The sequence below is a fragment of the Nothoprocta perdicaria genome, unplaced genomic scaffold (assembly GCF_003342845.1).
Source record: "Nothoprocta perdicaria isolate Ctin4 unplaced genomic scaffold, notPer1 scaffold_84, whole genome shotgun sequence".
Lineage (NCBI taxonomy): Eukaryota > Metazoa > Chordata > Aves > Tinamiformes > Tinamidae > Nothoprocta > Nothoprocta perdicaria.
In genome coordinates, this window is record NW_020456132.1 from 1,987,016 (window position 1) to 2,001,943 (window position 14,928).

Genomic DNA, 14,928 nt, shown 5'->3' on the forward strand with positions numbered 1-14,928 from the left:
ATCCCGGGAAGGCAGGCGCGATGCTACCCCTTTAAACCAGGCTCAGCAGCCTGACCTCGGCCTGGAGTAGCCGAGACCCGTCTTCAGGAATCAGAGTAATCCCGGGTGATTTTATCCCACTCCACTTCCCTAAATCTGCCGCTGCGCTGCCCTGCAAGGGGATTAGAGGGCTGGCGGTGGATTACGCAGACGCCGCGGCTCCCGCCGGGCTCCGCCGTCCCCGCGGGGCGCCCAGCCGCAAGCGCCGCCCGTGGGGGCCCCGGGGCTCCCCGCGGGTGTAGGGCCCGCCAGGGCTCGGCCCCACGGCAGCCCGGCCTCCGGCCCCGCGCCATGCCGGGCGCCAGCGGCAGGACGGGCCGGGCGCCCCCACGCCCTCGCTGCAGCCGGCTCTCCTGCTGACGCTCGGCGCATGGAGGATGGCGCACGGAGCCGCCCCGTGGCTTTTCCTCACCCTCGTCTGCCTCCCGCTCGCCGCCAAGGCCCAGATGAAGATACCGCTGGAGACGTAAGCGTTCGCCCCTCCGCGGCCGCCTCGGGYCCCGCGCCGGCCTCCTGCTGCCCTCGCACCCGGCCACCCTCTGCCCTCAGCCTCCCGGGGCCGGTGTGTCGCCCACAAGGGACAATATGGGCCCCTAGCACCGGCCGGGACGTGGCCTCATGACGGGTCGGGTCCCAGGGGAAGACACATCTCAGGCACATCCAGATCTGGATGGCGCAGCGCCAGCTCTCCTGCTCTCTTTCACTCCGTGTGCGCTGCCGTTGGGTGTGTGTGGTGGCAAACTCACAGGAGATGTTCGTGCCCCTTTTGTACGTGGGCTCTTTGGGTGTCTACAAGGCAGCAGGGTGCCCACAGCTCTGTACATGCTGGGATGTGTGAGTGGCTGCTCCATCACGGTCGCTGCTGGAAAGTTGCTACTGCTGCAACTCCTACATGTGCATCAAGCCACAGCCCCCCCAGATGCTAACAGGTCTCAGCCAACTGAGTTTATAAAAGCCTCACCTCATTAAGCTGATTTAAACAAATTAAATCCTTGAAGGATTAAAAACCTGTCAGCAACACTGTTGGCAAAAGTTGTGGGGCAGTTTCTCTGGAGAAGAGTTGGGACAGGTCCATCCGCGTACAACAGCAAGGCCAGTTTGGACAGGAGACAACATTGTCTTTGAGTTTCAGAAAGAGGTATGTGGGCTGCACCACCCAAGGTGAGCCAAAGCCCTTCCCTGAGGCTAAAAAAAGCATTTTGTGTTCRAAAAGTGCCAGCAAGACCCTTACAAAGGTGCTTGCTGATAAGGCACACCTGATGCAACCCAGCCTTCTGCTGACTCCTTGCTGCTCTCCAGGGTTTTACGTCGGGGAATGCAGGAAACTGCYGCTGGCTTTACTGTTTGCTGAACTACCCAATCCTGCCTGAGCTCAGGGCTGGTGATGTGAGCTTCCTAAGAAGGATGCACAGGCTATAGGGCAGCCTATAGCCTTCCCCACACCTCTGCCTTTTTGAGAAATTGTCTTTGCTTCTGTGGGGGATTGCCTCTGATTTACAGCAATCTGCGTTTCCTCAAGTGCTTCTGTTGGTAGATACTGCCTGTTGGTAAACAAGACTTTTTCCTCTGAGAGGAACTTTGCAGCAAAAGTAGTTTGTTCCAAAATATATTTCCCTCTTGCTCTCTTGCTCTCTATTTCTCTGTTAAAATAAGGTTCAACCTTCAGTAATTTCAAACTGTGTACAGTAAAAAGCAGCTTTCTATGCCCAGAGTAAACACTGCATAATTCTACCTTTTGGCCTTGAAATCTGTGGCATTAAGACAGCCTGTCCTCCCTGTTGTTTTTGCCACTGCATACAAGTGTAGGGATCACAGGCGGGCAATTGCTGCTCAAATCTTTTTCTGACGTTTTTCTGATGGTTGTAATGTGGTGGCCCTTTACTACAGAGAAAACAGTTATGTCACTTCACAGAATTTGGAACTCGTACATGTACAAGAAAAAAGGGAAAGAAAGGAAGCAAACAATGGAAAAGATCTTCTTTTCCCTGATATTAAAAACAGTCCAACAACTGAAATAGTCCCTGGTGTTTCAAAATCACTCCTGAATTTGACTGAAGCACACAAAAATGCCCCTTTGAAACAAATTTCAGCAAAGGAACACATTTGCTAGGGGACAAAAGGGAGTAGGGAAATGGTCCTGCTCTGTAGATTACCCAAGGAGATGCTGGTAGGAGAGGTGCATACCAACCTGGGGTGGCCTCCTGCAGCTGCCTCCATCGTCCCTGCACATCTGCTCCTGAGGTCTGCGAGCAGGCAGCCTTGGATGAAATATCTCTGCAACGTGATGAGGTTTAGACTGACCTTTTCTCTCATTGTTTCTGAAAAGACGAAGAAACCCATTTAAATTCAGCAGGCTGGCTGCCCTTAACCTTCCAGGAGTGTAAGGCCATTCCCTTCCATGGCAAATAATTGCCTTTTGTACAAGTAAATGCCAGTATTCCTGCCTCTTCACTTGCCTTCTTCTCATCTCCATGAAATATCATCGTACATTTTTAATTATCTGCTTTTCAGCCCCATCGCACAGGTCTCTGTGACCTTTGTGCCCTCTTCATTTCCCCTAACTTTACAGTCATTAGTACAAATCCTCCCACTCCTCTTTCTGTGCTTCCTTCTTCCCCTGGTGCTTTTCGCTGCCTTTGCCTCTCCCAGCGCTTGTGCAGTTTGCAGCGTGGCACTTTGCAGAGCTGCCTTGAGGACTTCTGCAGAAACATTGGCCCCAGAGCCTGGGTGGGAGCCAAGAAGTGGCCGTGAGGGTCCTGCCCTGGCCTCCACACACCATGGCTGTGCCCYGTGGCCTCCAGCGGGCAAGGAGGTGCTCCTTGGCCGAGCACTCACCCCCTAGGAGAGTGGCGCAGCAATGGTGAACTTACACAAACCCGGTTTGTCTCTCCCTCAAGTTCTTCTGTTACTGGACGTTTCAAGGCTCACATATTTACTCTTCTTTTGCCATAACCTCAAATGCTAAAAAACTATCTTCTGTTTTTATAAAAGCCAAGAACATCAAGTAATCGTGCAGCACCAGGACTTAAGGATTTCAGAAACAAGTCATTGTGTGAGCAGCAGAGATGTTTCAATAAAATTGCATCTTGTGGTTGGCTTCTCTAGTGACTGATGATTGCTGAGCTCATATTGCAGCCCCTTTTCCCTCAAGAACTGCATCTTTCTGCTGAATATGGCCATCTACCTACACTTGTTGGAACTTAATATCACTGACTCTTCTACCCTCCTGGACAGAAACATTATTAGGGCTGAGAGGACAGAGTCACTTGCAGAGCCACAAACACAACACAGAACTGAAAAACCTCATTCCTTTCAGCAAAGAGGGTAAAAACAAGTATTTCTGCCAGAATTACTACGCCAGGCCTCATTTTAGGTTTTTGTTTTCTATAGGAAAAGGTGAAGAGACAAGAAGAACATTAGTCAATATCTGCACAAAACATCTCACATATAAATACTATAAACTAAGATCAATAGATGGGCATCAAGTTAAATSTCAACTTAGAAACTCTCAAACCTTGTGAGAATTTATTCTCTGTATGTCAGGGAATAAGTTGGCCACTGCAAGAACGAGGAAGAAGCTTCGTAAGGTCTCATGCTTTTTCTGTTTTCCTCTTTTTTTCCCCCCTCTATTCCAGGCTTGTTAAAATAATTCTGATATGGGACCGTAAAATGTGGAAAATAGCTTTTTTTTTAATCTAAGAAACAAAACAAAGAAATAAAAGCTCTAGCTGTCAAAACAGGACACATAACACAACCCTCCCCCTCCACTAAAATAAATAAMGTAAAAATAAAAATAAAGTTGAGTTCTTCTTATTGATTTCACCTGTTACCAGATCACACGCAGTGGTTAGAAGTGAATGCCTCATTGCCAATGAGTGGTTATAAAGGGACCTACTCTAGGTACCCCCTTTTTGGAGTTAGTGGAGAGAGAGGTGGTAGAGAGCAGAAGTCTAATGGGTGGTCTAAATCAGCCCCTATTGCTGCTGCAATAGAGGGAACTAAACAGACTTTTCTAGACTAAAATTTATTGTGATTCTTCTGCCATCACTGCACGGGCTTAGCTCTAGAGCTTACATTAACAGTAGCTGTATTATTCTGCCCCAGAAATGGTGCAGTGCATTGGACAGTCAGGTTCTGAGGTTAGTCTGCTTTGAGCTGAGAGAAATGTACTGGAAATGATAGGTAAGACTCTTTACCTTATAAATAAAGAGCATATTCCGATAAGTRGAGAAGACCATTTATTCCCTTAAGTACATCTCTCCTAAGTGCATCCTCATTAAAGGAGCTGTGCGTAGGTGGAGCTGCCTAATGTGAATCATGTAGGCAATTTCTGATAAAGTTTTCTGTCAGTTACAACAACCATCTATTCTGATTTGGATAACTTGGAGTTCAGGCAGCTCTTCAACATCCTTATGTTCTCCATGCACTGCAGCTATCATCAGTTATTATAGGACTGCATAAATAAGAATAATATTTTACAATGATGAGATCTACACAGGCATTGTCAAGCCAYGGTATCTCTGCTGAGAGCATCGTCTTCATCCAGGTTGTTAGCCTCTGTTTTGCACAACTCTAGGAACTGAACTAAGAGGTGGATCTTGACAACTCTTCTACGACTGAGAAATATTTCTCTTCAACAATCTTAAAAATAAGGTGTCTAGACCATCACCCTAGACTCTTTCTACAATCAGCAAAGACAAACAGGTATCTCCAGATATTTCTTTGTTTATTTCGTTCTACTAACGACTGAGGAAATCATGGTAATATGTAAGCCTAAACACACAATTTTCTCACTTCTAAAGTTATGTGAGGCAAATGATACCCTCCAATTAAACTAGTCATAGCTGAGACTGTCAAAACTCACTGTTCCTTCTTGCTGACTATATTCTGTGGAGAATGTCCAAAACCACTTCCTACCTTGCTGCTTGTTTCACCACCAGTTTGGGGAGAAAGGATTATTGTTGTCACTGTACTGGTTGAGAAGAAATACGAAGGTTTTCAGGCACAGAAAGACTGGTTTTCCCTGTCTATTCCCTGGAATTAAGTCCTGCTCCCTTTGAGTTAAAGGTTATTACCTATTTATGCTGTTTTCTCTCTTTTCTCCTTTCAGGGTGAAGTCTTGGGCAGATGCCTTTGGTGGGGAGCTGTACTCCATTGTGACCAAGTACTCGGGCTCCCTTCTATTACAGAAGGTAGGCAAAAGCTTCTACAGAAGACTTGGAGTGGAGAAAAAAATAAGGCAAAACATGTAGTTTTCTTCCAAAATCACAGCATTTCATGTCCATTGGAAATGAGACCCCTCAAATATACTGAACTAAAGAAAATCTGATTTAACACTCCTCCTGCTCTTATTAGCCATGACCAAATGCCATAAATTGTCCTTTATTAAAAAAAAAATGTTTTTTAGCAGTACTCCTCGCACTTCTCCCTGATCATTGCTCTKCTCTCCCACACTGACTCTCTGCTCCTTCCTTCCTAACTGCATGTCCCTCCCTCTCCACTTCTTCATCTGTGATCTGTGCTTCATCACCCAGCCTTTCTGGCTCTTCTGTGGTCCTCCACCTAGTATTCCTGTTTATTTCTGCTGCCTCATTTATATTTTCCCAGGCATTCATCAAGTCACATTCCCCTTTTTTAAATCTTGTCTTTGAAGCCATCTTTTCTCCCTTCATCTTGGGTGGCTTCTCTGGGATGGGTGTCCTGGCAGGGCTGGAAGCTGCAGCCTTTGGGTGTAGATGGGTCTTCGTTTCCTGTCTGGGGCACCTGCTTTGCTAATTGAAGACTGAGCAGCACCAGCCTAAAGTCTTTGCCAGCATTAAAGGGTGCATTTCTAGGATTTGAACTGAATTTTCCCGTTTGCAGCAGTAGAGAATTTGCCCTATTACCTTTTTGATTCCTAAAATAGGAAATGAATAGCTGATGTGGGCTCAACACAATAAACAATAGAACTTGTGGTTTTGCTGTAACATACCTAATAATCATTAACTCGCTCTGACACAAAGCATTTACTCTAGAATTGCTCCTCTTTCACTCTATGTCTCACTACCAGCAGGTCTGTATTAAACAAGCTCTCCTAAGTACTGYCAAGGAGATCTGATTTCTGCCAGGCACATCTGAGAGGATGTGTAAGTGTGGCCATACACTTTCTTTTCTTTTTGTCTTCTTTCTCTGATCCTTCTTTGCAGYGTAAGCCATGCATTGTCTCTTAGGCCTTTTAGTTATTTGATTTTTGTCCCCTGAATAGCAATAACCACCACGTCCTAGCACAAAAGGAGGTGGTTTGACTTGCCTTGCTGCTGAGCCCTCTAATGCCCTGTCTCTAGCATGCTAGGGAGGAAGAGAGAGGCTCCTGTGGTGTTGCCTTTGCTAGACCTGGCAGAGAAACATCTTCAGTATTTGTTGCAAAGGCCTATATTGATTATTAGTTGTTTATGGGGGAATATGCCACTATGCAGTAAAACATAGTCACTRCTGACACAGGTATATCATGGCCTAATTGTGAAGCAACTGTGTTGTGTGATAACATATCAGACAAAAATTTGGCTGTTAGCAATTTTGACGATGYTTCTGCATTGCCTGTTGCTCCGTGAAGACCACAATGACAGAGGCAAAGCAACCTGGAACTGCATCTCCAGGGACCAGAGGTCCAGTGGGCAGGAGATGGAGGTTGTTTGATACAGATATGTATCTGATACTGTGCAAGTATTAGATGTCTCACAGAAAGTCTCAGTTTTTCTAGAATTTAGGGAAGATGCCACTCTTTCATGTGAGGAAATACTGCTGATGCCTTCTGACTACTTCAGCACAGCYAGCCTGTGCCGCTCCTGCAGCTATTTCTACTAACAGATTAAAGGAGCTCACATTCCTTAAAGTSCAAATGTTAATAGGAATAAGGAGAAAAAGGTTTTGCTTGAAAATGCTAGCTAGAAAATACTTGCCTAGCAAGGCAACAGCAGAGGCCAGGGCAACTGTGGCACTGAGGCAGGTGTCACGATAGCTGTGGTGTTTTTGCTCTCTGGAGACACTGYACCCAGTCATTTCACCTCCTTCTCTCCACACTATATTTGGTCTGTTTGAATCTTAATTCTTTTGGGGGAAAGGTGTATATGGGTCATCTAAATGATACTTATAGTAACCCTAAGAATAACAGTTGCGACATTCAAATCTTCGATAAAAATTCACAACTGCCAGGGGATTTGTTATAATTCATTGGAAAAAAGAAACCTGATTTCTGACCAAAAAGAAGCCTGAATCTAATCAAATCCAGGCTAGGATTTGTGCTGGTGTAATTCAAGGGAGATCTATATTTCCCTGCTGACCTGACAGACCTTTTGCCCCAAAGCAGTCACACTTGTCTGCTGCGGCTGAGGTCCTCACAATTTCCTTGATGGAAGGGGAAGGTGTCTGCTTTGGTCTTGCACATGATGGAGCTGGATGTAGCAGAGAGGGGTTGTGCTTTCTGCAGTCTCTGGACACTGTTGAGTGAGATGCAGTCACCCATGACTCAGAGGAGATGTCCTTCAAGGAGTCACTGTCACCACTTCAGCAGAAAAGACGGATGGGCTTGAACCAGGCTAGCTCTGTTTATGCTCTCCAGCAAGGAGTCATCTCCTAAATGCCTGGCTTCCCCGGCCCTGACTTTACTGAAGGTGGCCATACTTGAGAAGTTTAAACAAATTCAGTTTGCTTTTTATCCCTTAGATCTCCCTCCTTAAATCCGTGCAATTCTCCCTGTTTACCTATAACTGAGGAAACAGGGAAAGAACAACTGTCACCCATTTCTTCAGTCAATCCTTTGGCCTCAATTTCCTTGGCAGGCACTGGGTCAAACACCTTCTCGCAAATAAGCTTCTTAAACCAGGAACTGTCTTGGAGGTTTGTCTGATTCCCATCACTTAGATCACTGCAGACAAATCACCTACAAAAGGRCAACATTGTCATGACCCTTAAGACGTCTCTTGGCAGACCCAAATGGCTCTATGTAGATCAGTGCACTGACACACACGTGGCAACTGAGTCACACGACTTGCACCAAAGCCTACAAACTCACACATCTGTGCTACCTATTTGCTTTTTGAATTTCAGGCCATTGCCCCTGTTTCACATGATTGATTTCTTTTTGTGCTAGTTCGGGCAGCACGAGGGTAGGGAATGCAATGGAGAGGGTCATACTCGTATTCTTCCCTCAATGTTTGTTTGCTGAAGCCGGTGGGTACACTGACCTTCAGAAAATCCAGCCTGAGTACAGAAAATCCAGCCTGAGTACAGAAAATCCAGCCTGAGTACAGTTCACGTTTGACCTTGTGTTCTGCATTTGCTTAACAAGTATGAAATAGCTAACTTATTGCTACTCTGGCAGCCATAATTTTTCAGTTACATGAATGCTGTGTGCCTGTAAATCTTCTATTTTAATATCTTAAAATAATCTTATTTTTAATATAAGATTGCTTTCATGATTTAGGTTTTTTTTGGCAACTTTTTTGCCTCCCCAAAGAAGCAAAATAGCATGTTGTGAACCCTAATGCTGAGTTTCCTCCTGAGCTGTACTTCTCCTGGAGATCCAGTGAACCAGTAGACATCTCTTGAATCTAGAAGGGCAAGTTCTTCCTCAGACAGGAGTGCATCGAGAAAGTCCCCAGGTGGCCCTGGGTCCCCAGACAATTGGAATAACATCAAATCAAACTTCAGAGATGTAGCTTAAGAGCTATTTTATATTGGTTCATTGTAACGCACTCATTGTAGTCCACTGAATATTACCAAGCTAAGTGTCGAGGTGAGCTTGCTCACCAATTTGGCTTGGTAGCCTAGGTCAGTGCTGATGGATTTGTACTAAAATGCTGGAAGTGGTCTAGRTCTGCTGTGGGCAAAATGACTGGAGCAAAGGGAATAAGGGAAAGACTGAGCAGCAGGGTGGTGATATTCCACACAGCTGATGAACAGAAACTGGTGGCCTGTGGCTCACTTGGTTTGTTTGCTGTAGTCCTCTTGCTGTTGCCACCTAGGCAGCTACCTGGGATCCAGGACCGTGGGCTGCAGCCACACGGTGAAGGCCTTGTGGTGATTCTGGGCTTCTCAGGGCTTCACTGCAAGTGAAAAGAGAAAAGAAAGGAGGGGAAATCAAAAGAAAAAAGAAGGAAAAGAAACACCAATTGGCTTCAATGATTTTATTTATACTCTACTGAGTTAATGCATGATAAATGTTTCAGAATTCCTACTTTCTTTTGTAACTGAGGTCCCAATTGCTTACAGTGGTGGATAGGACTGAGAAAGGACAGCAGGGTTTAGCTCCAGCTATGTAATTACTAGAAAACACTACAAATGACTACACGGCAAAGAACAGGCAGATCACCAGAGTCAAGACATTTTCTGGGTGAGGGTGGCATGAGTATCTTTCACACTCTTAATATAGTTTCACTAGCGGTGAGTAATGCAGCACTGTATGAGCCTTCAGGGGGCTACATTTCATGGAGGTGGGAACAAGAAGATGTATTTGGTGACATATCCATCCATATCTCAGTTCACAGATAAAATATAGGAAACCGAATTTTGAATCTTCTGCTTTTAAATCACTACCCTCTTCCCTGTTGGAGGAGAATCTGAATGAATTAGCCTACTATATAAGGGAGAAAAATATCTGATGGATGTGAAAAGATATCCAAGTTTGCAAATTCACAAGCAGCCCATGAAGGTTTAGTCCCTTTTCGCTACCCAACTGTATCGGCCTATAGGTGATTCCCACGGATTCCAGCCAGCTAAAATTTTGCAGCATGTTGTTTTGCAGTGTTTTCCTCATTCTGACGAGTTCCCAGCGGTGCGATGCGAGTGTGACATTATCAGGCTGCTCATGATTGCTCGTGATTACTTTCACCCCATTAGCCTGTACTTGTCAAAGGCACATCAAAAAAAAAAAAAAAAAAAAAAGAAAAAATAATAATTGAGAAGTAAAGAGCCCGATTCTTTTCAATTCAGGATGCCACCCAAAGTAACTGGTGGTAGGTGCCTTTGCGAAGAGCGAGCTCGCTGGTGCGGGGCGCCGGGAGCGTTCCCAGGAGGGATTATCCGCCTCCCGCCGCGCAGGCCCTGATTAAAGCGCAACGTGGCAGCAATCGCGTCTCCCTGCGACACCCTGACACGGAGCTAAGTGGGGCAGGCGGCAGCTGGGCTGCGCGCGGGGCCGCGGCAGCRGCCGGGCCCGCTCTGGGGGGGCCGCCTCAGCGCTCGGCTCTCCCGGCACAGCCAGCCCCGCTAYGCGGCCGAGGGGCATGGGGCCTGGCCGCGTTAATCCAGCGAGACCCGTGCTGCTAGCGGCGCGGCGCGGAGGGAGCGGCCTCCCCGCCATGGCTGCCGTGGGCCCGCGCGGCCGCTCTTCCCGGCTGGCCTTGAGCGTTCCCGCCTCTGCTGGTGCGCAGCGCCCTTCCCTAAGCACCAGGGAGCTCCTTGAGCAAAGTGGCTCCCCAAGRCAAACTCCCTCCCGCGTTCCTCCCATTCAGAGGCGTCAGTAAAGCCCCTGCGGTCCCCTCACCCCTTCCACCTCTTCTTTGTACCCAGGATGAAGCTCAGCCATGGCTGAGGTTGCTGTGGGGACGCTACGACATGAAGGGAGTTTGACAAAACCTACAGGATGGAATAACTTCCCTGCACTGGGATGGAAGGGGATGCAGTGTGTGCTGCAGAGAGGAATGGTGATGAGGGAGCAGGGAAATCTCATCACTTGCCTTTGTGCTTCCAGGGAAGGCTCTCTTTGTCAGGGAGATGAGGCTTTCTCTTTTCTGAAATAGGTTAATTGTGTTGTTTCCTTTGACAGATTTATTTTGGCTTTTTGTTTTTGTGTTCTCCCTTTCTTTCTGCCAGTCTCAATCTGTTTGGGGTTTTCTTTGAGAAGAAATAAAGGCCATTGCATCCAATCTAAAAAGATCAGGCCGAGGGAGGCAGAGTACCCACCTTGGGAGTACTCTTCAAACTTTAAATGTTAGGCATTATATGAAGCAATCAGAAACAGATTATATTGAAACAGTCAGAAAAAAACTGATTGCCTCTATAGTTTTAAAGCCCGTCCTCATTACCACAKCTCTTCCATGCTTGCAATTCCTAGTTGTTGGGAATCACCTCTGCACTACGCCTGGATAAAACATGCTCGTGTGTGCTAAATAAATAACATGGTTCTTGTTTCCCTGGCTTTTCTTCTTGGCAATTTCTTGCCTAGGGCACTGAGCACCCCACTGACCCATCTTGCTGTCAAGAGAGCTGTCAARATATGCTACAGATAGGACAGTGCTGTGGGAGGAAAGGATGCTCACCAGCATGACCCTCCCACCAGTGCCCCAGGGCATGTATGACATGGGGRGCAATGTAAAGACAGCAGCAGCTCCTTCAGCCCAGTAAATCTCTCGCTGTGCCTGACTCAGTTTCAGGTCTGTGAGGCATGTAATGCTACTGATGATGTAAGTACAACATGCTTAGGTTTTAAAAAGCTGGCCTTCTTTTCCCCCCTGACTTTCAGGCACCAATGTTATGGCCAGTTACCTGCATATGCCCAAATTATGAGGTGAAAAGGGAGGCAGTGCAAAGAGGAAGGAATAAATTGGGCCAGTCCTTTYGACACATCTCTCTCCACCAAAGAGAACAGCAAAATTAGATCGACTCCTTTCCTTCTGAGCCTGCTGCTCAGAAAGATTTTCTCCTTTCCCTTGGGTAGAAATACAAAGATGTGGAGCCGACTTTGAAGATTAAAGAGGTGGACGGCTTGGAGCTCGTGAAGAAGTTCTCAGAGCAGATGGAGAGCATGCTCCGCAGGAAGGTCGAAGCTGTTGAGGTAGGACCGTGGGGCTGGAGGAGGCCCAGACCCTCCTGCAGCGGGTACTGACCCCATCGTGGGCCTGTGGTGTGTGGGCGTAGAGGTTGCCCGAGGGCTTCCTCACCTCCCAACGCCTTCTGCTGCAGCTGGCTCCTTCTGAGGTTTAAGTAGATGCTTGTGGGAGGCTGTGGGCGTGCAGACAAGGGAATACTGGTTTCTTTCTTAGCCCAGAGTAAGAGAAATAGGGAAGATTTTTTTAAAAGTCTAGAAATAAATATGAGGGAATGAACACTCTTTTGGGAGAAGGAGGCTTTGCTCTATAGATGTTTAAAAAGAAAAAAAAAAAAAAAGCCTCACACAAATGCAAATAAAATTCATCTGTGCATAATGCTCTCTGGCCACCGAAGATTAGTAGTTCACTTCAGCTCTGTGTGTGGCTCAGGGGAAAATTCCTGCAGCTCTTGAACATGAGCAGCAAGTAACTTGGATTTCCAGCTGCRTGCATGGGGAGAGGTGGCAGAGGTGACAAATATTCTTTAACTGTTGCTGTATTGGAGATGAGAGCAGGTAATTGTTAGAGCGCCTCTTCTTGCATTCAAGAGTCTAACTTTTCTAACTCTACTCCTTTATATTTAGAAGTCTATTTCTGTAGTCACAGAGCCCTGACAGCTTAGAGCATTTAATGCGTAAAAATGATCCAGAAACACATCATTTGAATCTCAAAGTTAAATTTTGGGCATGTTTAGACTCAGGGTTTTGGCCCATAATGTTAAATTCATAACCAGGCTTTCACAGTGTTTGGATTGCCTTATCCTTTGTGAAGCACCAAAAAAGTAGTTTTGCTGAGACTACCACTAAYTGTGGAACTCTGAGAACTTGTACATGTTTGGCTGGGTTCCTTCTTGGTCTGTATGAAGTGAGAAGTAGTGCCCTGAAGCATGATTCTGGAGAATACCAGTGATTATTTTGGCTTCCATAAATGGCAAAAGTGTAAAAATTGCCATAGCATCACTGAGCCCTGTAAGAAATCAAACTGTGGTCTTTTGTCTCAGTAACAATAGCAGATTGATACTCCCACAAGGCCTGTTCCTTTGACAAGGTATTGACACCCGGCTTGGTCTGAAATGCCTTTCCCATGGTTTTTTGGAATCGTCCCTGGAAAATGAAATTAAATCCCTGGCTGTTTTTTTTCTCTAAATGTGTCATGTGTCTGCATGTGCATGTCCTGTGATGACTACAATTGCTTAGGAGATGGATTTAGTAGATGGGAATATGTTCAGAAAGAAATCACTGTGTATGTCTTCCAGGTTATAACGTTGGAGGACAGAATGACAGGCCAGCAGGAAAAGAGGGAAGCAGGAAAGTTTATAGCCCCCCACAACTTAGTTCTGTGTAGATGGAGGTGGTCCTTGTCAGTTCTAAGTGTGGTTAGGGAATAATTGTTTCTGCTGGAAAAACTTCTTGTATGCTTCCCACAGCAGCCCTCATCTTTCTTTGTGTTTATATTAGAGGTTGGTGGAAGCAGCAGAAGATGCAGATCTGAACCATGAGTACAACTCCTCACTAGAGGTAAGTAACAAAACACGGTCCATATCCTTAGAGAGACTAGCCAAAAGACAGGAGTAACAGAACCTGCTCACTTCTGGCTCCTAGCAGGTTAAGAGCCTTGTTTTCAGAACCCTTAGCGTGTCTGATTAGAAAGCAGTCTAAGTGACTCCTTTGGCAGGTCCCAATGCTGGTAACATTAACCTGGACCTCCTTGCCTTGCCATCCTGCAAAAGTGGGAGGGATGCATGCACAACAGGTGACAGAGTGGGATTTTGGCCATGGAGGGGGACACAATATGATAGATAATTAGAACTGTTCCCTTCTTCCTATACTGGCATGTTGCAACACAAACCTGGGTGCTTAATGCTGAGCTGGAAACAGCAGGAGAAAGGAGTTAACCATGAAATATGAGGCTTCCAAATGGCTACAGCTCTATGCTGTTGTTGGGGCATTTCCAGTACTTCGAAGGTCCTGAAGTCCCTCAAAAGGGATGAGGATTAGCTCCTGGGATCTATCTTTGGGGAAAAAGCACTCACTTCTTCTCCTTCTTAAAAAAGGTAATGAGAATCTTTGAATCAAAGACTGGAAGGACTTGAGAAAGCAATGGCTTGTGTGAAGTTGCAGATATTAACTCTTACTGCATACAAGTGAGATGTCAGGATGCATACCGGCTGTCATTACCCATGTAATGTGTTAGTGCAAATTACTTTATGTTCTATCTTGCTTGACTGAAAAATGKGTTAAAAATCATGTATATGAGCAATATGAGGAGGATGCTGTTGCAAAGATTAAACCAAAGATATGATAAATATCCACAGCAAAGAATTAATCCAGTGAGCTGAAGCTCCCATCATCTTTCTCACCAACTCTCGTCATCTTTTCTCTACCCTGCAGACACCTGCTTGTCAGGATTCCCAGTTAAGTGAAAGCTTGATGCTGTCCATAGAGTCTGGACACTTGGCTTTCTGTTAATAATTGTTTGCAGCAGCACTGTGAGTATATTGTTGGTGAGAGGAACAGGACTGAAAACTGATYAAGTCCATTATTGGCAGTGCGAGCTCAGGGAACATAATGGAAGTAAAAACTACCCCTGCAAGAATGCCTGTCTGTGCTGGTGAAAAAGTGGGAATGAAAATGCTTCTTGAAATGAAGCTAACTATCAAGTTCACCTCTCCTACCTCTTTAAGGGTCATGTTGCAGTCATTGGTTAGACCTGCTGCATCTACAGTGAGGGCTATGGGTGAAGCAAGGCATGTGACCCCAAGTTCACACACACAATACGCACACACACCCCTAAGCACTAAGTACCTGAATATATACTCTAAAATAACCTCTGACCTGAGATAAAATGCATAAAATCACTTTAAAGAATTTTTGTCCAATGGGAGAGTCCCGGAGACACCAAATTGTTGGCTGATGCTAAACCCTGAATGGTCTTCGCAGAGAGGATGAAGGGAGACCTTTTATCTTTCTTTCTTTTCTTTCTTTTTCTGTTTTTTCTTTCACTCTTGATGAGCTCCTGTTGCTTGAAGCAGCACAACAAAGGG

At 45.9% G+C, this 14,928-nt stretch overlaps 1 protein-coding gene across 1 annotated transcript in view; it reads left to right on the forward strand.

The window, feature by feature from the left end:
• Positions 1-399: 399 nt before the first annotated feature.
• Positions 400-14,928, forward strand: part of CACNA2D4 (calcium voltage-gated channel auxiliary subunit alpha2delta 4) — a 123,880-nt gene continuing 109,351 nt past the window's right edge. Inside the window, exons 1-4 of the mRNA XM_026052160.1 lie at positions 400-505; positions 5,150-5,231; positions 11,735-11,851; positions 13,343-13,402. Of these exons, the coding sequence (XP_025907945.1) occupies positions 417-505; positions 5,150-5,231; positions 11,735-11,851; positions 13,343-13,402 (348 nt within the window). The 5' untranslated portion in view covers positions 400-416. The remainder of the gene's footprint in view (positions 506-5,149; positions 5,232-11,734; positions 11,852-13,342; positions 13,403-14,928) is intronic.